This window comes from Monopterus albus, unplaced genomic scaffold, assembly GCF_001952655.1.
Source record: "Monopterus albus unplaced genomic scaffold, M_albus_1.0 scaffold92.1, whole genome shotgun sequence".
In the NCBI taxonomy this organism is placed as follows: domain Eukaryota; kingdom Metazoa; phylum Chordata; class Actinopteri; order Synbranchiformes; family Synbranchidae; genus Monopterus; species Monopterus albus.
The window spans coordinates 3178926-3204906 of NW_018127972.1; the positions used below are offsets into that span (position 1 = coordinate 3178926).

General features: G+C 40.1%; 1 protein-coding gene across 3 annotated transcripts in view; it reads right to left on the reverse strand.

Annotated features, from left to right (window-relative positions):
* Window positions 1-11877: 11877 nt before the first annotated feature.
* large1 (LARGE xylosyl- and glucuronyltransferase 1) overlaps window positions 11878-25981 on the reverse strand; it is a 133339-nt gene continuing 119235 nt past the window's right edge. For all 3 annotated transcript variants that reach the window (XM_020608235.1, XM_020608237.1, XM_020608236.1), the window contains 4 exons: window positions 24389-24667; window positions 23706-23852; window positions 19285-19480; window positions 11878-14491 (listed from right to left, as the gene is read on the reverse strand). In XM_020608235.1, coding sequence (XP_020463891.1) covers window positions 14294-14491; window positions 19285-19480; window positions 23706-23852; window positions 24389-24667 — 820 coding nt within the window. In that variant the 3' untranslated portion in view covers window positions 11878-14293. The remainder of the gene's footprint in view (window positions 14492-19284; window positions 19481-23705; window positions 23853-24388; window positions 24668-25981) is intronic.

A 25981-nucleotide genomic window follows, 5' to 3' on the forward strand; every position in this document is an offset into this window, starting at 1 on the left:
GATATTAAAGGCACTTGACATATCGTAAATGGTTTTATACTTATATGGTGCTTTTCTGGAGAAGCTGGGATTCAAACCACTAACCCTCCAGTTATGAAACAACCCACTCTGCCTCCTGAGCCACAGCCACCCCACCGTCTGTATTGGAGGCCCTGGGAATGAGGACAGGCTGATCGTACATGCCTATGTGAAGTTGTCCTTTCCCTTAAACACCACCAATCACATTTCCACTGGAAAAGTCACTAAATGAGGTTTCAGTATAGTTACATGTGAAATCCCAGGAAGACATGAGAAGAAATTACAATTTGTCAGATGTTGTATACCTCCAGGATCAATTCCTCGCTGAGCTGCAGGGATATGTTTAATGTGTGTGTACACTGTGACGCCCAGTCAAAAAAGGATATGTAATAAGTGCAGGAGGAGCAGCTTCGGCAGCACAATCTACTTCCTGTTTGAGTCTTGGCTTGTTTTATTATTGGAACCATTTGGTTTGAAAAAAAAAATTCAGTCAGATGAACAGTATGTGTGTGTGTGTGTGTGTGTGTGTGTGTGTGTGTGGTAATGGTGAGAGCTCTGTTGTCGTGGTAATAGAATGGCATAATTATGAAATGACTCATGAATGAATAATTCATGCCATGAATGAAATGGATTTCTGCCTACTGTGATGTTTGCATGAATAAATCTGATTTTATGGATAGTGGTGTCCACCACCACTTTGGTCCAGGACAAAAACTACATACTACAAAATTTAGTGTTGATAGTCTTGATCTCAGAGGCTGAGTTTTGATGATGCCCTAACCTTTTCTGTAGCTGTTATTTTCACTAATTTAAAACAAATATTACAATGTAATGAATATCTTCCCACTCTCCACTGTGAGTTACAGTTTGTGCATGCAGTGTGTACAAAATATGTGTTGATGTCTGTCTGCATGGTGATGCAGAAACTCGCAAATTTCATTTCACAGAATACTGACTGTGGTTTCAATAAAGCCTTGCAGAGATAAGTTCTCATTAGGAAGTTAAATGATTTTGCAGTTTGCAAGTGAACACAGTATATAAGAATCTGGCAGAAGGAATTTCAACATGATCATGTATATTGAAAGCTAAATAAAGCAGAGAGATTTTTTCTGAAGACTTGATACCACAATCTACTGTATAACTGAAGCTCTGTTATAAACTGGAGGGGTGAAGCTGGAAAGAAGATGACGCTGGCAATATGCAGTCTATGGGGATTCATTGGTCATGCTACTGAATTGCATTATGGAAAATGTGTTATTCAGCATTTTTGGAACGTGACCCATATTAAAAACTATGGGCTCTACTGTATTTTCCTGCAACAAGGCACAAACACAAATATATGCAAAACTTCCAGGTGCAAACACAAATGGGTAGGACCAGCACACCACAGGTGCTGGTGCAAATCAGGCAAACATAGAAGAGAAGATGCATTATTTGCTAAAGGAATAGAGAATCAGTAGGTGGAGTCTCTGTGAGTGTCAGTAATGAGCTCCTCTCATCCCCTTTATATTCAGGAGTGAAGGGAGAGAGAGAGAGAAAAAACATTTTCATATTTAGATGTTAAATCTGATACATATTTAGTATTTTAGAGAGCAGCTAAACCATCCACTGGGTGGATGATGGATCAACAAAACATGAAACCTTTAGTCTTGTGTGACTGTGACTTTGCAACCAGTTATCTAGCCTTAACCAAATCATTTTCATGCCTAACCTTAAGTACCAAATACTGTTGTTGTTCCTGCCAAATCAAACTGGATCACTGAATCTATAGCCTCCTTGTACCTGACAACATTTTGCATCCCTCTTGTATTTTTGAATGTTTTTTCAGCCCAGCATCCTTTGAAAAAAATGTATATAGTATTAGTTAAAGCCACAGCCCACAATTTATGTCCAGTGCCAATGCTAGATAAGAAAGTAGTACAGAAACCACGATCTGGTGGTGGTTATGTTGTAGAAAGCAAGCATTTAAAAATGTTGACACTGAATGTAAGATGTTAAATACATATATACACATCTAATCACATTCAAACAAGTGTAGTAGCTGGGCTCAATTCTCACTAATACTCTGCTGATTCCTACTGCCAACTCTGCCCACTGCTATGACTGCTATGTTATGACTTAGGTGTCTGTTGACTTGCTCATGTCTTTTCCCAAATGGTAAATAGTCTTATACATGTATATTTTTGTGAACAAGATATCCCAGAAATGCCTGGAAGTAATTTTTTCAGATTTGGCACAAATGTCCATTTGGATTCAAGGATGAATTGTTTAGATTTAGGTGGTCAAAGGTCAAAGTCACAGTGACCTCACATCTGTCTCATTCCAATAAATTCGACTGGTTGGCGGTGGCATACAACACAACCACAAAGCAATAATTCTAGGTTTTGTTCTTAATCTCTGTCCTAAGTTAATTTCTTTATGTTTTTCATTTACAGTGTACATTGAACTTTCATCGCTGTAGAAGGATCTTAACTAATCAACAAAACACATTGGCTGAATCTCAGGAATGACACTTCTAGTAACTTTGCTTCCTGGTGGTGACATGCATCTACGTATTTTTGATTTCCATCACTGCTCCTGTGCACCATGGCAGGTTAATATGAACCAGGTCTCAAAATCACAGCAGTAGCAAAGCAAAGCAAGCACTTCACATTGAAAGCTAGTCATAAAATGTCACAGCAATTTCTCAAATACCAAATAGAGGTATAGTATGTTCTTATAAATGTCTGTAGATTTATGCTTCAGCTGAATGTATAGAAGCTGAGTTTCTTTATTCTTTATGACAAGAAAATCACACACACACTCCACAGATATGGTGATCATGTACTCCCAGGGGATGTGATGGAGGAGGAATAGTTTGGCTTTGGTAATAAATTGTGTGCATGTTGCTGCTAGCTGTGTTGTAAATGGGGGATGGCCTGCAGATAGTGATTGATTGCTTCAATCAGCCCACTCCAGACAATCTCCATTATCTTTGTACGTGAGGAGACTGCACTTGGCCCTCCGGGAGACAGCGCCCACTGTCCGGCCACCGTCACCCTACCTACCTCATGGGTGTCTATGAACATTTGTCAAATGAGAGGCGGAGAAGGGTTTTTTTGTGGGGGCGGGGGGTTGAGTGAGCCCATGGTGCTGAACACTCAACTACTTTATTTTAAGAATGTGAAATATCAGAATAATAGTAGAAAAAGGATTTAATTCAGTTTTATTTCTATCACCACATTCCCAGTGGGTCAGAAGTTTTCATACACTTGGTTATTATTTGGTAGCATTGCCTTTAAATTGTTTAACTTGGGTTAGATGTTTCGGGATGCCTTCCACAAGCTTCTTACAATAAGTTGCTGGAATTTTAGCCCATTCCTCCTGACAGACCTGGTGGAACTGAGTCAGGTTTGTAGACCTCTTTGCTCGCACACACCACACTTTTTCAGTTTTGCCCACCAATGTTCTGTTGGATTGAGCTCAGGGCTTTGTGATGGCCACTCCAATACCTTGACTTTGTTGTCCTTAAGCCATTTTGCCACAACTTTGGAAGTCTGCTTAGGGTCATTGTCCATTTAGAAGCCCCGTTTGTGACCAAGCTTTAACTTCCTGGCTCATGTCTTGAGATGTTGCTTCAAATAATCTTCCTTCCTCATGATGCCATCTGTTCTCTGAAGTGCCCCAGACCTTCCTACAGCAAAGTACCCCCATAACATGATGCTGCCACCCCCTGTGCTTCACGGTTGGGATGGTGTTCTACGGCTTGCAAATCTCCCCATTTTTCCTCCAGATGTAACGATGGTCATTATGACCAAACTGTTCAATCTTTGTTTCATCAGACCAGAGGACATTTCTCCAAAAAGTGAGCTCTTTGCTCCCATGTACAGATGCAAACTGTAGTCTGCCTTTTTATGGTGGTATTGGAACAGTGGTTTCTTATACTGTAAGTACAGAGTATCTATTCTAAAATTACATTGTATGTAGATGATAGGTGCCAGGCAAAAAGCTTTCATTTGGAAGAAACATCCTGAATGTACTGTAAGTAGTTTCTAAGTAAGGGGGAATCTAGTCAAATAGTATGGTCTACATATAACCTATTATATGTACCATTCAACAAGCTTTCATTTGGAAGAAACTTAGCCTGAAATTATTTTTAAATAGCTACTAAGTAAGGGGGTGTATTCTAATATTATGTTGTACACAGGCTACGTGCTATGTGTCCTTTCAGTTGGGAGCCAACTTTTACATGGTAGTTAATATTTAACTACAGGGAACCTATTCTATAATTACAGGATACAAGCTGAACAAAACTTAGCAACAATTTCTAAAAGATGAAGTAGTGTCTGCTATGATTTTATGGCAAAATTTACAATATAGACTACCAGATAAAAATGTTTATCATATTCATTCTTAGGACAGTATCACCTCACCTAACCAGTGAATGGTGAAGTGAAAGCTTTTCAAATGAAAGCTTTTTGCATGGCACCTATCATATACATTTTAGAATGGATACTCTGTACTCTGTAAGTCACGGCCTGTAAAATAAATTTACCAAATACTCTGTTAAAAGCAAAAGTCCTGCATTAAAACTGCTACTTAACTAAAATTACAAAAATCTTAGCATTCAGGATGGCGCATTTTTCATTAACGTAGATCATATTATTGGAAAGTAATTGTTGATACATTATTATTTATATCACGATTTATATTGCAGTTGGTAAATGTGGAGCCAACGTTAACTACCTTGTACTGTATGCTTATACTTTGAAATACTGCTGGGTAGCTTGTGAATTTCCCACCAGGGACCAGTAAAGTCTTATGGATATACTGTAGTATTATTCATCTCATTCTGGAAAGTAACTATAAAATTATCAAAGAAATGTAGTGCAGTAAAAAGGACAAGGCTGCTCTAAAATGTAGAGAAGTTAAAGTATGAAGTAGCAGAAAATGAAAATACAGACACCTCCAAACTGTCTTTAGTACTCGAGTAAATGTACTTAGTTACTTTCCACCACAGGACTGCATTTTATTCAGAGGCATCTCTATATTGTTATTGTCACCATTTACAGTATTGTTCAAAATAATAGCAGTACAATGTGACTAACCAGAATAATCCAGGTTTTTAGTATATTTTTTATTGCTACATGGCAAACAAGTTACCAGTAGGTGCAGTAGATTCTCAGAAAACAAACAAGACCCAGCATTCATGATATGCACGCTCTTAAGGCTGTGCAATTGGGCAATTAGTTGAAAGGGGTGTGTTCAAAAAAATAGCAGTGTCTGCCGTTGACTGTAGAAACACAAAACTATGTTGTACAAACGTTTTTGTTTCTAGGATTTAGCAATCCTGTGAATCACTAAACTAATATTTAGTTGTATGACCACAGTTTTTTATAACTGCTTCACATCTGTGTGGCATGGAGTCAACCAACTTGTGGCACCTTTCAGCTGTTATTCCACTCCATGATTCTTTAACAACATTCCACAATTCATTTACATTTCTTGGTTTTGCTTCAGAAACAGCATTTTTGATATCACCCCACAAGTTCTCGATTGGATTAAGGTCCGGGGATTGGGCTGGCCACTCCATAACATTAATTTTGTTGGTTTGGAACCAACACTTTGCTCGTTTACTAGTGTGTTTGGGGTCATTGTCTTGTTGAAACAACCATTTCAAGGGCATGTCCTCTTCAGCATAAGGCAACATGACCTCTTCAAGTATTTTGACATATGCAAACTGATCCATGATCCCTGGTATGCGATAAATAGGCCCAACACCATAGTAGGAGAAACATGCCCATATCATGATGCTTGCACCACCATGCTTCACTGTCTTCACTGTGTACTGTGGCTTGAATTCAGAGTTTGGGGGTCATCTCACAAACTGTCTGTGGCCCTTGGACCCAAAAAGAACAATTTTACTCTCATCAGTCCACAAAATGTTCCTCCATTTCTCTTTAGGCCAGTTGATGTGTTCTTTGGCAAATTGTAACCTCTTCTGCACGTGCCTTTTTTTTAACAGAGGGACTTTGCGGGGGATTCTTGAAAATAGATTAGCTTCACACAGACGTCTTCTAACTGTCACAGTACTTACAGGTAACTCCAGACTGTCTTTGATCATCCTGGAGCTGATCATTGGCTGGGCCTTTGCCATTCTGGTTATTCTTCGATCCATTTTGATGGTTGTCTTCCGTTTTCTTCCACGTCTCTCTGGTTTTGCTCTCCATTTTAAGGCATTGGAGATCATTTTAGCTGAACAGCCTATAATTTTTTGCACCTCTTTATAGGTTTTCCCCTCTCCAATCAACTTTTTAATCAAAGTACGCTGTTCTTCTGAACAATGTCTTGAACGACCCATTTTCCTCAGGCTTTCAAATGCATGTTCAACAAGTGCTGGCTTCATCCTTAAATAGGGGCCACCTGATTCACACCTGTTATTTCACAAAATTGATGACCTCACTGATTGAATGCCACACTGCTATTTTTTTAACACACCCCTTTCAACTAATTGCCCAATTGCACAGCCTTAAGAGCGTGCATATCATGAATGCTGGGTCTTGTTTGCTTTCTGAGAATCTACTGCACCTACTGGTAACTTGTTTGCCATGTAGCAATAAAAAATATACTAAAAACCTGGATTATTCTGGTTAGTCACATTGTACTGCTATTATTTTGAACAATACTGTACATACACACAGCATGTCAGAATATTAGGAACACCATTTTTAACTAGTGCTGGGGTCATTTTAATCTTTAACCTATTTTATTTGGCTCATTCTAATTTTTTCTTTTATCTTTATTACTATTATTAGGTAATGTTTTTACTAGCATTTGTTGGTTTGTTTGCAGCCACTAGACCACCACATTCAACATGTGGTGTTCTTTAGGACCTCTTTCCTAATCTTTCACATTGTTGACATGCTCAGATCAATTGGTTTCTTGCTTTTAATTACACTGAACTGTTTAATAACACTCATTATCGCCAAACTGGAGGGTTGTAGGTTCAAATCACTGTGCCTGCAGTCCACATGTCGAAGTGTCCTTGGGCAAGACACTGAACCCCAAAGTTGTCCCTGATGGTTAGAGCCATCGGTGTGAGTTGACGCTGCAGATGGCTGCCTCGATTCTGTACCGGAGACAAATTCATTGCGTGTAACATACTTGGCCAAACAAAAGTGATTATTATTTAGTTCAGTGTTGCACATCAGCACAAGGTTAAAAAAATGCACAGATGTTTCGGCTATGCTTTTTTCAGTGTGCAACAGCCCTTCAGTTTCATGGTGGAGTGTTAATCAACTTATCAGCGACAGTACCTGTGATCAGTGGCAGCCTCAGATTTGCCTGAGAACACTCAGTCCCACCTGTCTATGTATTTTCCCCCTGTGCTGATGTGTGACAATTTAAAATACACTGTTGGTTTGGGAGTGTGAAGCCTCTTCCTCTTGTCTTTTGGCCTAGGTTGTACACACCCCAAATCCCCCCGTTTTGTCTTTGATTTAGCCCGATGTTTCTTCCTTTGACCTTATGATTTAAATATTATACATATCTGATTTGTACTGCTTAGTAGAGGTACTTTCTAAGCTCACTAACAAGCTTCTTGCACCTCAGATGGAACCAAACTGAATGGGCACCCCTGAAATATTACTAATGATCTCCCACTGCGTGGCAAAACTCTGCATGTACAGCCTCATTAAGTACTGTACACTGAGTCTATGTTGAAACAGGAAGTGTAAACTATGATGGATGTTTCCAGCTGACAGCTCTTTCTCATTTTATAGTTCAGCTTTGTTTTTCTTCCAAAACAGTTTGTAAAGTCTGGGCATCTGCTTCAAACCTGTCTGATCATGTGACTGCTCATGTTTATTGACTGGCTGACTTTTTAGCAGTGTTGATGTCACATGTTCTGAGATCTCAACAGTTACTCTGGTTTTTACAAAGCTGCAATCAGATGATACGGAATAAAAAAAAAGGTAGTGATAAACCTTGTAGTGTAGTTCATGGATGATGTTTTGTATTTTTTAAATTGTATTTATTTATTTGTTTTTAGATTTTGAGCATGGCTCTTTCCTGATTTTTGTTGGGTGATTTTGGAGTTCATGAAGAAACGGCATGTGCTGATATAACAATATCATATAAATTATAACATGGCTCAGGTGTGGGAGGTCCCACATTTGACCAAATATGACACATAAATATTGAAAATGTAACCAATGTGTTTCGTTAACTTGATGAGATAACCGTCAGGTATGGATTAAATATAGCATAAATAAAGCCTATCTTAAAGTTTTATGTCAAGGTTGGATATCAAACTTGGCAGTACCAGTCTTGTCTAGTTAGGTGAAGTTTTTTTAGCCTGTGCAGAACTCTAATTTGGGGGATGTGGGTAACAGGAAACGGACACTGATGTGTGACAGTAAGCACCGTAACTTTGTAACAGCTGGTAGAACAAAGTGAAATTATCCTTATCCTTAAATGAGGCTGAACTACAGTGTGGAATAAGACTCATAATCATTTGTTCTTAATGTGTAAGAACAGTACAAGGTCTATCATGGCAGGGTGACAGCTTACCTCTGGCCAAAATGGAGCTTTTTCTTATGAAGCTCCAGTTTTCTTGTCAGTGGGTACAGTTACATTAAAGAAACACAGCTGCAGCTGCAGATAACTCTTTCAGTATCGTCACTGTAAACTTGCTCTAATCCTCTGAATTTAGTATCTAACAGTCTACTGAAATCCATGCATTAAATTTTAGATTGAATTAATGAGCAGTTCTCCTTAAACTTTTAATAGCCTATCCGATAAGAGAAATGGTGTTGTGGGACCTTCATTAAAGGGAAGTTAAGGAATGAGTCGACCGGGGACAGTCAGACACCAGGGAGCTGATAAACTGGGTGCTCTCCTCTACTCGCTCTCACTTAATTTCAAATCAAGTCAGCCCACTGTCCCTTCAGCCTCACATAGCCCAACAGCAGGGCTACAGACAACAAAAATAAATACTAATACTAATCAAAACCGTAGTGTTCACTTAGTGACTGTCTGAAGAAATATGACTACTTGATACAGCCATTAAAAAGTCCTTTGATACTATTTTCATATGATTTTGAAATTATAAGTGTAATAATAATAAATGTTGTGGCAGCGTAGCATATGAAGTTTACCAGAGTTATGCTGAAAAAAAACAAACAAAAAAACAAACAAACAAATATAAATTAAATCCACAGGATAGTGGATTTTCTTTATCTACATAGAATAGATCTGAGGCTTTAAATCACCTAAAATATCATGCTAATTTGGTAAGACTTTATTTTAACTGTACCTTCTTAATGATGTCCTGGGATGTAGTCTATAAAGTACTTCATTGGTTATAAAGTCAAACACAGTCCTTGCTCTGAGATGGTGCACTGAGTAAGTATCCATTTATTTGTGCATTGAAGAAAGAATGAGGAAATCTCTTTTCGTTATCTTGCAGTTCTGTCAGATGAGCTCACATACCCCTTCACTGACAACACCTGTCCTACTGTAAATGTGTTCATTTCAATCTATTTTAAACTGGATGTTATTTGACACTTGTAATTACAATTATATAAAAGCAAATATTGCTTTTTCATACAAAACGCAGTTTAGGCTTGGTGTCTTTTTTTGTGTGGACAATTCAACCATTTGTTAATTAAATGTATGCTTCTCTTTCAACACCCTTACTCACTCTGTTGTCAGAAGTGGGATCTCTAGAGAGAGTAACATCTCAGATCAACAAACTTATTGTCCACCTGGAATGCTACAAACCAGAGCAGGTGTCCTAGTAGATGCACCAAGATTCCCTGCCACACTGGTCTCAGCAAGAGCCTGCCAAAATGACACCGCTGACGGAACCATTGAGGGCTGCCAGGCAGGATGTCGGAGCTGCACTGGAGCGTCATCACCACAGCTTTGATCAGACCACAGTATGGAGCCAGGGCCCGGCTGGTGAGGGGTGCTGAAGCTACCATTCTACAATGAGGAAGAGCCACTAGAGATGTACCTCATCCAAGCGCAGGTAGCAGCCTGCTTTAACGCCTGGTTGACAGAAGAGATAGCCACCCAGGTTGTCCTCACCCTGGAAGGCAAAACTCTGCAGGTCCTCACTAACCTCGTGCCTAAGGAACTGGCCAGCTATCAATGCAGCACAGGTTTGGCTAATGCGTCTACACTGACAACACCTAGATTAAGTTGCACATCCAATGTCACAAAAAAGGGGACAGCCTGGGTGCCTATGCCACTGACATCCACGTCTTTACTCAGCGTGGATATTCAACCTTCAACAGCTCGGCACGGGAAGAGCTTGCTCTCCAGGCCTATGTACAAGGACTCTGTCCAGAGCAACTCCAACATCACATCCAAGAACACTCTGTATACCCTGGAGGCAGCCCTGGCTGAGACACAGTAGGCCAAGCATGTGCTGTGTTCCCCCAGGATGCCACACTGAGTGTGGTAGGTGAACACAGGGGAAAAAGCAGCCTACCAGGTCGCTGCTGCTGCACCCTCACCGCAAGGGAACAGGAGAGCATCTACACGACACTAAGGAGTGCTATTGCTGTGGGGAGATAGGACGGCATGGCATGCATGGATTGCATGCCATCACCCAGCACTGATATCGCGATGACCAGCACCCTTGAACAATTCTGCTACTCTCAACCTGTTGCAGCTGTGGGTTGGCCGTCTGGGCTGGACACACGGAATATACCTGGACTACGAGTTGAAAGGCACCAAATGCCACACCTTAGTGCACACGGGGTCCACCATCTTCCTGATGCACCTGGGAACGATGCTGGGGACAGAAAGGCCAAGACCCCAGAAGTGGAGGGCCACTTCACCACAGTCATTGGGAGAATGTGAAGATGTGGGGCGAGAGGACGCTCAAAGTGGCTGCTGCTGGCCACACCATTGAGCATTGGTTCAGAGTGGCCTACGTTCAAAATCTATACATCATTGGATCATTAGACTTGACCTGCTGACGGAGTGGGAGGCTGTGGTGGATGTGCCTGGGACTACACCCTGCCTGGGTTTGGATGCTGTGGTGCTCCACACTGCAGGTAGAGAAGGGCTGTGCCCAACTGCTACACTGGAATGACCGGTCCGGAAGGTCATCTGCACCACCAGGGCCAACCAGGGGCTTGCCCATGCCCACATTACATTCCTGGTTGGTGTGCACTGTGACCAGACGAGTTGGCAAGGGCTCATATGAGAGGAGTTAAGGAAAGAATAAGTGCCGGCATGGTCAGCGTGCCGAGGACCAGGAGACCACCACACGACAGGCAGCAGCCCAGCAAGCTGTTTTCCTTGCCAGCAGAGGTAAGGGCTCCCATGTAGCTTAGAGGGGGCTGACCCAGTGCTCACATGATCCCTGGCAGCAGGACAAGGTGGGGACACTGCGGACATGGGGCCTTGCCAGATGCAGGCCCAGGATGCTTGCAGCCTGAACATAACTATATAAATGTTTTTTTAATCTGATCAAATTTTCTATCCCATACATGAGCTCCATAAGTTTTCAATGTGTCACTGGCAACTGATTTATAATGGTATTCCATTATAAATGTGTAGTCCACAACCCAAAATGTAGATAACACTGATGATGTCATATGGGTTATTTTCTCAGCTCCAGAGAGACAGACTGGTGGTCTTCTTTTTTTAATAGGATGCTGAGACTGATGTGTAAAATGTGTCCCACTAACCCTAAAAGATGGTAAGCTCTGGTAATTCCTGCCAGTCTAACAACATTAAGGCGCACTACTCTGCTGTATGTGGGAGGTGTGACAGAGTGCTTTCACAAAGACCTCTTTACTTTGGGTTCATGATGCTAAATTTATATTCATTCAAAAAGAAACAATGTAACAGAGTGTTTGACTCTTTGCTTTTATTCAGGTAGCAATCAACAGCAGCAGGTGTCAGTCAGCACTGTCCTACTTACACACTGCAGCTCCTCACCGCCCTGCAAAGCCACACACACACACACACACACACACACACACACACACACTCTCAGAACAGTCAGTTTTCTCACGCACACTCACCTACACCTGCATATTGGACAGACATGTACAATCAGAGACAGCTTATTTACTTACGCAGACACCTGCATGACTGCACGGAGCCCTCCTACAGCTTCCCTCTGGAGAGGGAGGGGAAGAGAGAGAGAGAGAGAGAGAGAGAGAGAGAGAGAGGCCTCTAGTTTCACCACAGTATGTAGTGCAAGAAAGACCAGTGGCAATATGTGCAAAGCAGACTGAGAAGTTTTCTTTAAAGCTGTGTAGATTATCCGTCTGATAAACTACATAAGCTACTCATATCATGTACCTTATTGCAGTATATCCAAACTTTATTGGGATAATCAGCCTGTACTGTATATGAGGTTCTGGACAGAAGCCTGAGTGGAAACACTTGTTATGGCATCTTAACAATAAGGAAAAGTCTCCTACACTGTCAAGTAGCATATTTAACAATATCAAGTCAAGGTCAACTTATGTGATTGTTTTCAAATGAATCATGTGATTTATGTGAAATTGTGTGATTTCTTTTGTCTGGATTCTATTTCTCAGTGTGTGACTGCACTGGATCCTTTCTGGAGGAGGTTTTTGAGACACACTCTAGCAAGTTTTTTAACATGTGTAAATGCATCCTCATCTCCAGTCTACCTACAGTACATCAGTAATGGATGTGTGGAAACTAACTCCACAGGTTCTACCAACCTGTGATAACGGCAGGTGAAATTAGGCAACTTTCCACCCAGCATCCTGAAGCAGAAGGATGAAAACAATTTCAGCATGATCATGGCTGTCAGTTTCCGCATCTTGTCTAGAGTCTCGCCAGATACCTGGGAAGAAACTTTTCAGTCTCCTTTTTTCCCATTTAAGGCCAGGTGGATGTTCTAGTCAGCCATGGAAACACTAATGCACTGAAAATGCACATTCTTAGCTTGTTGCTTCTCAGGTGTTAGCACATATTCCCACAACCAGACTACAAACTGTAGTGTTGCTCACATATATCATTACAGTGTTACTGGCTGCCACTATAATGTCTTTAAACTAAAGGCCAGAGTGAGAAAGAAAGAGTAAGTGATAGACAGAAAAAGTGATTGTGACTCTCTCTTTTCTGTAAGTGGCTCATTTTCACATAATTTCACCTCCTCATATCCTCCTGGTTTCACTGTCCCTTCCTACTCTACCCGTTCAAACTGTAAACACACTGATAAATAATCCTGGTTGTTGGAAAGAACAGTAAACAGTGAGCTCAGTGACTGATGCTTCGCATCGGGCTGCTCAGTGTGGTGGAGTGGCAGCCTCACATACCGACAGGACTTCCAACAGGTGTGCGTGCAGGGTGCATTAGCACCAATGTAAAATACAGAAAAAAAACCCACTGCACCAGCTGCTGTCAGATTCTGTTATCATAACAAAACACTGCAAACATTCACTAGCAGCTTGCACAGGCTAAAGTGGAGATACCCTGAATATCATCCGTGTGGACGATCTCCAGTCTTTGCATTTAACTTCCCTTGTCATATGAGAAGGAGGATTTACTCTGATCTGTATCAGCAATGTTACAAAGTAAGCAGCAGCTGATGAATGGCTGCTCGTCTCAATATCTGAGCGCATGTCACTCGCCACAATGAGATTTTGGAAATCTGTTTGGACATGTTTACCACTTTGTCTTATCTTGCCGCCTGCTAACGATTTGCATCAGGGTGTGCTGTCAATCAAACTGCCACTGCTTTGTGTGACTTCATGGCACTGGAAGGCATTCTTCTTTGCAGTGTGGAAACGCAATGTAAGCCTGCATTGCTTTACATCTTTAGCTCTCCTTAAGCCTTTTGCTAAGCGCTGTCCTGGAAGAACAAACACACACTTTCACACTTCTCATCTATCCGCATGTACACACACGCATGTACATGCATACATAATGTTACATATAGCCCACAACACTGTCAGCTCTGCCAAGGCATCGAATGTCTGCTTTGCTTTGCCTGTTGTCTGCCAGATTCCACAGCTGGGGCCCAGGTCCAGCCGCCTCCAGTGTCATCTTTCACATTCTGAAAGAACTGAACATCTCATGGATCATCTCTTCTATCCACAGCAGAGCACAAAGTATGGACATAAGGACTCTTGCAGTCAAACACTGAAGGTCAAATATTCTGAGTCTGAGGGAAGTCTCGAGGTATCCTGATAGGCCTCATGTGGACGGTCCTTTTATTGTGCACCCCCTCCCCAACCACTTCAGTGTGTCAGTAGTTCAGGGCTGGGGTTATGAGGGTCTGCAGTGGTGGCTAGCTGTTGTTTTCTGCCGTCATGTACTTAAGGGCGGCAAAGCCATAGCGTCGTGACATGTTCTGCTGAAACTCCTCCTTCAGGGTCTTGAGGCAGACCCTGTACTGTTTATTCGAACGGAACTTTGTGATGTCGAAGCTGGGCGCGTGAGGCATGTGGATCATGTAGGCATTGGGCAGAACCACAAACTCATACTCCTGTAGAGAGAAGAGAGTAACAAAAGCTTTCACTCTCAACTACTACTGCTTTTTAGCCTCTTTATTACAATAAAGTTATGTAATTTTTTTTGAAAGACAGAATCTCACATTCATTTTATTGCAAATGAAAAGTAATATTTATTATCAATAAACCACACCCTTGCACAGTTCAATACACTCAGAGCTTTTGTTCCTGCAGTCTTACTTACAAATATTAGCAAAGTGTATAAAGAGTTTTATATAGAGCTACATAAGCTTAGCATAGCTTATGTTAGCGAACTTTAGATAGATATCGCGATAAAGACTTGCGTGCATGGCTTGTGTGCTTAACAAATTTTAGACAAATATTGCTGTAGTGCAGCTAATGTTTGATAATGTTATAAGCTCAGTGTGGCCAAATGACAGATATTGTTAAACTGTAGATTATATAAATGTATTACTGACATTAGTCAGTTGGCAAACTTTGTCACTGTTCCCTAGGCCTACTTGTGTTACTGTTACACTATGTTTTAGCATTTAGCATTAATCACTATCCCATAATTGTTACCTTTGGCAACAGAGAAAAAGTAATATAGGCTTGCTTTACATTATAGGTGAATGTTTTATTTATTTTTTGCCACTCTGTGGTAGAGAATCTACACAAAAAACTCAAAAAATATAGTGACATAGTTGTCAAACACAACAACAATAATAATAATACATATTCATCAGACTGAGAGTAACATTACTATTCAGTTAGAATGTTAGTGTCAACCTGACAAATTTAAGTGCAGAAATCCCATAGGTTTGAACCACAGACTGTATAAAAAGATGGACAACTTGATAGCTCCCAAATGTAAAGCCACCACAAGTCAGCTGTTCCCTGCAGCTCACTTTGGAAATTTAGGAATGTCAAGACCAGAGTGCGTTTTTCAAACTGGCCAAATGAACTGTACCATTATCTGTGCTAACCATTATTAACTGTTGAGGAGTTTACAAGAGCTAAAATAAAGTAAAATGGAAGAAAACAAAAATCAGAGCAGTGAGTCTTGTCCTGTATTCTGTCTAATTTTTATGAGACCATGCTGGAGACAGCTGTGGCCAGAGGCCTTATGTTTTCAGGTTGTCTGCCTGACTTTCGATCAGGATCATTTTCGTGAACGTGGTATCTCACGAACAACCTGAGGGGATTTCTTCAAATTTGGCATAAATGTCCACTTAGACACTTAACTGAACAATTCATTATATTGAAGCTGAACCAGCCATCTTTATGAGAAACACACAACGCTAGGTAACTGGAAAATCTATTGTGTCAATAACAGTAACAAACAAGGTTTGGTGTGAGGACTGTTCTACTAATCATACCTTAAATGATAAGCTGACAATAGTCTAACAATGATTTAACTCATACTGTTCTCAACCTACTGACAGTGAGAGTGGAGTTTGGTGCTGCTGGTTTTACAGAGTAAAATATGGTGTACTGATATGGACTCAAGGTCCGCACTCCCCTTGGCTGTCTGTGGCATTTCATGGTGCTAAAGGTCAGCAGCTCCAGGATGGATGTGACAATTCTGATGTGGCTGTTTTCTGAATATTCTGTTTGGCTTTAACTGCTGCACTAACACCTGGCGGACAAAGCCCTCACCCAGTATTTGAATTCTGAACAGGATAAGCAGACTGACACAAAAATATGATTCTGACATCACATGAGAAAGATATAAACTTCATGTTGAATAGCTACAAAGTATAAATTATAAGATATGATAAGTGAAGAGTAATATGTTGGGTACCCCATGGCAACCACAAAGTGATAATGAACTGAAGGATAAACTGAGGATCTTATTTTGACTCAAACACTATTGACTCACGTAGATGGACATAAAATTCTTTAGAGGAGGACGAGAGCAGGAAGAAGTTCATAGATATGAAGCTGAGAGAAGGAACCTGGTTATAGTTGGTAAACAAGCTATTAGTTAGTTTAGTTAGCTAGTACGTAACCAGGCACGAATGTTGACGGTGAAGTAACTTAGAGCTCTGTACGTCAACGCATATGATCAGATGGACTACATCTGAAATGCTATTTATAGTGTTATAGCAGTTAATGTACTAGCGTACATGACATTAAATGAATGCCTAGTAGCCTATGGCGCACAGTACATCACTTGTAGAGGTTTATGTTAACTTTGCACTATTCATTCTACATTTAATGAGCCTATAACATAATATTTGATTCTCTTGTCACACAGTCCAAATGATGTTCATTTTATACACATTTCACAAACAGGTGAACCTTAGGCAGGAAGGGAAAGTGTAGAGGAAGCTGTCTATGGAGACAGGTGTGTGACCACCAGCCATCTATTGCACAACACAATTTTGAAGTAAATGGAGCATCCATATGCTATGTGGCCTTATGACTTACAAAACATGATTAAATTGTGTTTTTCTAAATTAATGATTTGTTGATAAATGAACGTGTTGTGAAAGTTTGAATTTGACAAATCAAACGGGGTCTGCTTGACAACCAAATCAGTTATTATTGTGAAATACAGAAGAATGCAAAGAAATGTGCAATACGGTGCCAGACTTTATGCCATAAAACATGTTGAGAATCTTCTTAATGCATGCTGAAATAAACATTTTCATAAAAAGTCATATCTCTACATTTTTACTTTTACCAGTAGTTGTTTCAGTAGCAACAGTAGAATAGTGGGTTTAGCAAGGGAAGTTTATTTAGCACATATCATTCATGCAGCAGACATTCGAAAAAAATTGTGTGATTTAAGCTTTATGTCCAGTAGAGCTGATGGTTAATGTCGCATTAAAAATTACAGGTTGAATGTGATACTTATATATACAGTGGTGTGAAAAAGTATTTGCCCCCTTACTGATTTCTTATCTTTTTGCATGTTTGTCACACTGTAATGTTTCAGATCGTCAAACAAATTTATATATTAGTCAAAGATAACACAAGTAAACACATCATGCAGTTTTTAAATGAAGGTTTTTATTATTAAGGGAAAACAAAATCCAAAACTATATAGCCCTGTGTGAAAAAGTGTTTGCCCCCTAAACCTAATAACTGGTTGGGCCACCCTTAGCAGCAACAACTGCAATCAAGCATTTTAATGATCCAAAGCACACCAGCAAGTCCACTTCTGAATGGCTGAAGGAAAAACAAAATGAAGACTTTGGAGTGGCCTAGTCAAAGTCCTGACCTGAATCCAATTGAGATGGTGTGGCATGACCTTAAAAAGGCAGTTCATGCCCGAAAACCTTCCAATGTGGCTGACTTACAACAATTTTTCAAAGATGAGTGGGCCAAAATTCCTCCACAGCGCTGTGGCAGACTCATGGCAAGTTATCGAAAACGCTTGATTGCAGTTGTTGCTGCTAAGGGTGGCCCAACCAGTTATTAGGTTTAGGGGGCAAACACTTATTCACACAGGGCTTTGTAGTTTTGGATTTTGTTTTCCCTTAATAATAAAAACCTTCATTTAAAAACTGCATGATGTGTTTACTTGTGTTATCGTTGACTAATATTTAAATTTGTTTGATGATCTGAAACATTACAGTGTGACAAACATGCAAAAAGATAAGAAATCAGTAAGGGGGCAAATACTTTTTCACACCACTGTATATATATATATTGTATATATATATTCAGCTCACCGTAAGTTGCTAAATTGAACCACATATAGATCCCGGCTGTCAGGTTATAGGAATGTTATAGTAATAATTTACTTGACTTAAAACTGTAAACTGTGACCTGAGTTTGGTTTCTATGATTCACGAGACATATCTGTGGCAATTTCTATGCTTTATTTATAAATAATGTTATTGATTTGGCTATTTTAGCTGTTCAGTGACTGGACAAGAGGGCTCACATCAACGCTCACATCAACGTTTCACTCCCTCTCCTGCCCCTCTACATACATATCCTGAGGCATCAGTTGATCAGACATTAATGTCAACGCTAAACACAACACTGTAATCACTTGTTTTTAGACTAAACTTGCCACTTTTTCCAGTCAGATCATCTCTATGTAGTACAAGGGTCATTCCTTAATGTGAAATAATGTGAAATGTTGTGTGTTGAGTGTTGTGCCCACCAAGGGCACTCCTTCATTATGACAATTATTTGAATAGGTCATCATCAAAAACGCACCTAAGTCAAATCTGACCTAAGGCAACTTAATAAAACTTTCATAATTAAAGCCTATAATAATTAGAGGTCATTTTCTATAGGGCCATTACCATTCAGACATTATTACAGACATGTAAGATTCAGAAGTAAGTAAGAAATCTTGGGACATTTTAGAGTCAGTTATGATATACAGTAGACATTCAAACTTTCTGATCCGTCTCACTTCTTTTTAGCTGTGTCGCCATACTCACAGATTTTAGCATTTAACTTGGTAAGAGCAGTAGTTGTAATAAATGAGAATTTAAATGTAATTAAAATTAAACTATTCTCTATTGTGAAGTTCACAGAGTAAAATTTGGTCCACAGATGAAAATTTTAGAACATTGCTCAGATGACCAGAGAGTATCCACATGTACTGTGTGTGAACAAGAACATATTTAGTGGCATGGAGGTTAAAACAGCATCAAATACAGATACAGTACCTTAAGCTGAAGATGAAGTTGTATTCCTACATTTATTGTTTTTAATTTAAAAAAATTGGATGTACGTGATGTGAGGACGTAAATCTGAAATAAAACACACTTTACTGAGCTACTCTCATGGCCATCTGAATTCTCATTGCTTTATGAATATAATAAATGTTCCTAAACAGCTGAGATGAGCCAGTTACCTGTGCATCCAGCTCCATGATGTGAGCCACCTTGTTCCAGCCGAAGCCCACAAAGCGGCGATCGTACTCAGGACTGTCCCTCCTTACCATGACATAGGGCTCAAAGTCGGCTTCCCACTGCACCCTGTAGGGCGTGGTGGCAGTCCGCCATTTGGCAAAGTTAGTCGGCGCATGGCCTTTAGTCCACACATGATACCTGGCAGGAGAGGAAAAAAAGGTTTTCACTAAACTACTGTTGGAAGAATTGTTTACAGTTTCTAAAATATCAGGCAGCATTTTACTTGCAAACCTGTCTGCATCATGGAAAAAAGAAAGGAAAATCTAGATTTCATTTAAAGAATTTGTTTACCTCACACTGCAGACCAAATCAATTTTGATGGGAAAAAGAGTGTCGTCTCTTTTTTCTGTTTGCGTCACCCTAACACCCACCACCAAGATAAAAGAGGCATTTGCCGACTTAAAATTCTAGGCAGGTGAAGCAAAGTGAGTGTGACTGAAGGAAGCGTGACCACCTGTAAGGGCTGCACACATGAAAAAAAAATGAACGCATTTTCTCCAACCACAGAGAAAAATCTTCTAGGCACATCAAGTGTGTGGTGTAAGAGGGCTCTGTGTGTGCACTGTCATGCATTGTAATACAGAGAGCAATATCAACAACCATGCTATCACTAGTTTTAAGATACACAGTTAACCTGGTTATTGATCCAGCCCAACTAGGATATAATAAATATCATATTCAGTTCGCCAAAAGATATACATTTTTAATTCTAGTTTTGGTCTCCAGCATGTCTGCTTCCACCCAACTAAAATGGAGGTTTATGCAGTGCCGTGCAAACAACAGCTGAACAATAACAAGCTGTGTTGACAGTGTGGACCTTTGTGGGGACAAAGAGCTGCAGAGTCCAAATCACATGAAGCTTATTAGGTGTGTTGTACCATTCACTGTTATTTAACCTCCTCTGATGGAGTCTAACCTGCTCCACAGAGTAGCAATGATTGACACACATTTTTGATGCAGGAGTATCAGCGTGAGGTTTACAAAATATTGTGGCACTGCAATTTTTTAATTTAGTGATGCACAGTATTTACCAACACTGATGATGTACTTGAGCACAGCTGCAGCTGTGTAGTTCAAGTACACATCACATTTAGAACCTGGTGCCATTGTGCATATGTGGACTAAGAGGGAGTGTAGGGGAAAAAGTTAGTTTACAGAGAATGCACTTTAATATGGCTGAAGAATCCAACAAACATATTTTGGGATGTAGTCTCCTGCCAGTCAAATAATCTTTTATTTTGTGCAGTAATTGAAGCATGGATTCACCTGAAAGCTGTAAAAGTTGCTCACATTCTCCTCTGGTGAACAGTGTGATTTACAAACACCCTCTCCTTCCTCAAACATACATATTCTTAACTCATGTTGAGAGCAGTGTTACATATATTACACCTGCTTTCTCCTGATGTTACAATATAAATGAGCCATGGCTCCCTTTGTGGTAAATCAGGTGCTGAGGCTATTTGTATAAATTTACATTGTGAATGACTGAGCCTTTTGGGATGCTCCTTTTATGCCCAATCATGGTGCTCAATGGTTTCCAATAAACGTGTTCACCTGTGGAATGTTACCAAACAGGTGTTTTTTGAGCATTCCTCAATGTCTTCTGTTTCCCCTGTCCCAGCTCTTTTGGAATGTGTTGCAGGCATCAAATTCAAAATGAGTGGATATTTGCAAAAAACAATAAAGTTTATCAGTTTCATTAAATATCTTGTCTTTGTGGTGTATTCAATTAAATATGGGTCAAAAAGGATTTGCAAGTCATTGTATTCTGTTTTTATTTACATTTTACACAATGACCCAACTTCATTGGAATTGGGGTTTGTAGAAATCAAAGGGGCTGCTGGTCACATTGTGTCATGCATCTGAGCTGACTGTCATGGCACCGACCAGGGCTGCCTCAGTCATGTGTTCCCGTGTGCTTTTGTTGTTGTTGTTGTTCCTGTCGTTTTTGTCCGTATTCTGCAACCCTGCCTGGATTACTTTTACTAGGCATGAGCTTCTGAATATCCGACAGCTCCGCCTGGACATGTTTTCTCCAGTTTTTACTGACAGTGGAAGCTATTTGTACAGTTTAGCTGGCAGAGCATACAGAACGTCGCTCCCAGCCATACATCTAGCAAATCTCCATTCCCTAGGTAACAAAATGGAGAAACTGGTGCTCGTTGGACTAACTCTGAATTTTCACATTCTGCGGCGTTATGCTTTGTGGAGACCTGGCTTAACAACTCGATCCTTGACGAAGCTGTTCAGCTGCCAGGATTTCAGATCTACAGATCTACATGTGAAGGAATTACCTGAAAAAAGAAAGGAGGTTGGTGTAGGGACATTAGAGAGAGAGGTCTGTTGTTTATTTTGTTTTTCTAGCAGTTAAGTTTTTTTATATGGTCTTATTTCATATGTTATGTTTTTTTTTCTATTGCTGTACCAACTGGAGGTCACTCTAAAATTTCATTGTACATGTTACAATGACAATAAAGGATTATCTGTCTATCTATCTATCTATCTATTTTATGCTGTTTGGTATTTATATTTCACCACAGGCCTGCATCTGAAATGCATTGCAGCTCCTAGCCAACCGGATATTAAGTATAGAAACACCCAGATTCCCTGCTCATTATTTTGGGGGGTTTTAACAGAGCAAACCTTTCTTACAAACTGCCCAGATATACATGTCAGTTGTCCCACCAGGCACAAAAACACACTGGACCATTGCTATACCGTAATTAAGGACACTTATTGCTCTGTTCCCCGTGCAGTCACTGGGGTTTCAGACCACTGCATGGTCCACCTCATTCCCACTTATAGGCATGTTAGGTATTTTTAGTCAGATAGATATTGGATAGATACTTTATGTATTAGAAATGTTTAGTGGAGATAGGATGTCTAGTTAGACTGTTAAATGCTTAGTCATGCTTATGAGTTTCTACAGGGTACATCTGGTCAAGGATAACTAGAGAGAAGAGTTGATGACTGTCAGCAGACAGGGTGTTTAATATTATTATTATGACGTGTATAACTGTAGCCTTAGCCATAATATGTTCTTATGTTTAAGACACGACATGTTACTAGAGGTCGTGTGAGAATGTTTTTAGCTACACACCACTTAACCAACAGACACACACACTTACATCTGCCTGCGTGCAGGTTGGAGGTGCAAGATACCTGAGCGTGTAATGTTAATTTTACCTGTGATCCTTTGAATAAATCAGCACTGTTTTGAAGTTACTTGGACTGTCTCGTCTCTCAGAGTTAGCATGGTAACAAGAACTGGACCCTACAGGCAGAAACTTAAAGCTGCAAAGCCTGTAGTCAAAACGGTGAAAAGATGGGCTGAAGAGGCAAAGCCAGAGCTATAGGCCTGCTTTGACTGTACAGACTGGAGTGTTTTTGAGGCTGCAGCTACAGACTTGGATGAGTATACTGACATGGTGACATCATATATCAGCTTCTGTGAGGATGTGTGCCCATTAAGACTCTCTGCACATACAATAACAATAAATCTTGGTTCACAGTGAAACTCAAACAGCTCTGTCATGCCAAAGAGGAGGCCTACGGGAGTGGGGACAGGACTCTGTATAACCAGGTTAAAAACATACTGACAAAGGAAATCAGAGTAGCAAAATGGAGCTACTCTGTAAGGTTGAAAAATCAGTGTCTGGCCAGTGAGCCGTTGTCAATGTGGAGGAGCCTACATCACTGGCTAATACATCGTTGTCTTTATATGAACCATGTTAGCTTTCTGTCATTTGCTCCTGTAGTCGTAACCTAGAAGAGAAGAGCCCATATACCAAACCAACTCTAAATTTCAGTTCTGTTGGTGAATTGTTTGGCAGTTGCGTGAGACCAGATGAACAAATTCCTCTGGTGCCACATTTCTTCTGTTTCTCTGCTGCAAAACCCCACTGTGACTCCTTAGTAAATATGAACACATGCAATTTCACTGTTTAGTGCCAAAAAATGAACCACAACCCTTAGTAAATATCCCGCTTGGTGTTTGCCAGAGACTGGAGAGACGTTTTACTGTCAATGTCACTCAGCAACTGTTCAAAGTTGTCTATTTTTCATATTAAATTTTTCAGTAGCATTCCAACATTTCACCTTGACATCCTAATGTCACTTTTTGTAATTTTAGTTGCTACTTCAATTTGATTTGTGCTTTATCTGGCTCAGCTCAAGTCTAAGTGAGTCTCTCTCATTATGGTCTTGAGGATTTACTAAAGAGTGAAACAACAGATGAATCAATAGGAATGATTTACCTAACCTCTACCTTGGATGGGGAACTGAAAAGTTGCAGTAGAGTTTTGCTGAATGAAAACCAGAAGACTCAAACATTGCTGGCTACAGAAACAGAGAAAAGGTTCACCTGAAGGTAAAAAGTGTACCCATGTCCAGCTGAGAAAGTAGCTCAGCCTTAGACTTTGGGTAGGACAGGCGATATCGCAGTGTCTCAAAGGCTGGAACCACCAGAGCTTTCTTAGTGTTGGCCATGTCTAGCTGCACCACTGATTTCCTATAAACACACAGAAGTACATCAAGTTATTTCTTAAAGCTACAATATGCAAATTCTGGAAATCAATTTTACAATGGCGAGAGATTTAAGTGCAAACCACTCTGCTCCTCCCAACCCTCCCTCCTGCAAAGCTTGCTAGTACGCTACAGTGATGTCTTCCAGCAGCTAATAGTAGCTTGAGGCATTGGTGTGAGCCAAGTAGTGGAGCAGAAGTACATTCATGTATCGAGTGACTTTGGCTTTGTATGATTGGTTGAAAGGACATAGCTTGCCAAAAACTTCTAAGGGGGGACCTTGTCAGTGCTGCTGGGCTGTTCAGCACCTCTCCACGTTAAGCTATGTTTTCAGCATATTTCTACAGAAAATTATTACAAAACAAGCAGCATCTTGGAAAACAATCTTTAAGAATTAACAGCACACAAGCAACAACAAAAACAGGCAGTTTTTAAAAACCCTACAGACACAAAATGTTACCAGGGTGCCAGCTGACACTACCAGCATGGCTGCTTTTCATCTGATTCACCATCTTCTCTTACCTGAGATACTCATAGAGGCCATACATGGGCAGGAAGTCAATGTCTGATAGGAACATGTAGGGTGTGTTGACCTGCTGCATGGCCACATTACGTAGGAGGTTGACTGGGTAGAACTGTCCCTCTTTGTAGACAATGTGATAACCTACGTTCCCGCGGCTCATCAGCACCTCGGAGCCCTGAGCATAGCGCAGAAACTGCTGGGCTTCAGCATCGGACAGGTAGAGGGCTAAGCTGATTGGGCCTTCCCAGTGCTTACAGATGGCCTCCAACATCTGGAGCCTGTGAGGGTGGGGCACAAATCGCTTGAGCTTTATTTGCATAACACTTTTCAAGCAGGTTCATGCAATTCAAAGAGAATTGTGAATTTAATCGCAAATCCAAGTTTTTTTTTTCACAAGATAACGACATATGTGTACAAGTGCACAATTTTGTATATTGTACTGTATTGTGTTGAATTTTAATATGTTGTAAATATGGATGTCATCTTAGCCGTGTCATCCTTCTCAATGGGACTCCCTGGAAAAATAAAGGTTAAATAAGAAAAATAATAAAGATAACACACAGCATATACACACACTGACACCACTCTCACTACATTCATGAACATTAGTGATTATACATAAACAGCAGCAACCACGTTTGTCAGCTAGAACATTTGTGGCATTGGCAGTCAGGCAAAAAAGATTAAAGTTAGGGACCACCTCATCAAGATGCAAACAGATACTGTAGATATTTATTATAAGAAACTATTTGCCCACTCAGGAAGCGCAGTTTTAAAATTATCCCAATCCCCCGACATCTTGCTGGCTAATTATAACTCAAGGCAAAGAGGAGTGGCCATCTTGATTAACTACAACATTCTGTTCACTCACTATACAACAATTTCAGATCCAGAAGGACATTGTATCATCTTTAATACTGATATTCATAACAATCTATAAACAATTGCTAATTTATATAGGCCCCAACCACAATGACACATACTTCTTTCATAAATGATTGTCCCTTTTGAGTAACCTCCTCAGCTAGAAAGTCATCATAGGAGGCAACTTCAACCATGTTCTATATACAATAGATCAAGCAATGCAGGTAACTATAGACCTTGGCATATCACTGTGATGTAAAAGCAGTATAGGAAGGCCTTCGGCCTTGGTGATAGTTGGAGATTAAATCACCTAAATAAATGAGAATATTCCTCTTTCTCTCTCATTTCTTTTTCATCTTCCAGAGGTGATTTAAAAAAAAAAAACTCTCAATGACATGTTTTAGAAACTCATTCTTTCACAGATGTTTAATGATTGTGCACCAGCTTAATTTAAGCTCAGTTGAACTCAACCGCCAGATGGTGGTTTAACATATTGCTGCTTACAGAGTAAGATTCTTAAAGAGGGAGTGGACTTTCATTATGGAAATAAATTATTTGCTGATGATACTTATATGGTGAATTTTTATATTCATCATATAAAAGGTAAGAAAGACAGACCTGAGACATATCTAAGTTGGAAGAAATTTTTTTTAAAAACTTGCAATGACCACATACCTTTGTGAAATATGACACTGCAAATTACTGAATGATCTCAAACAAAACAAAGC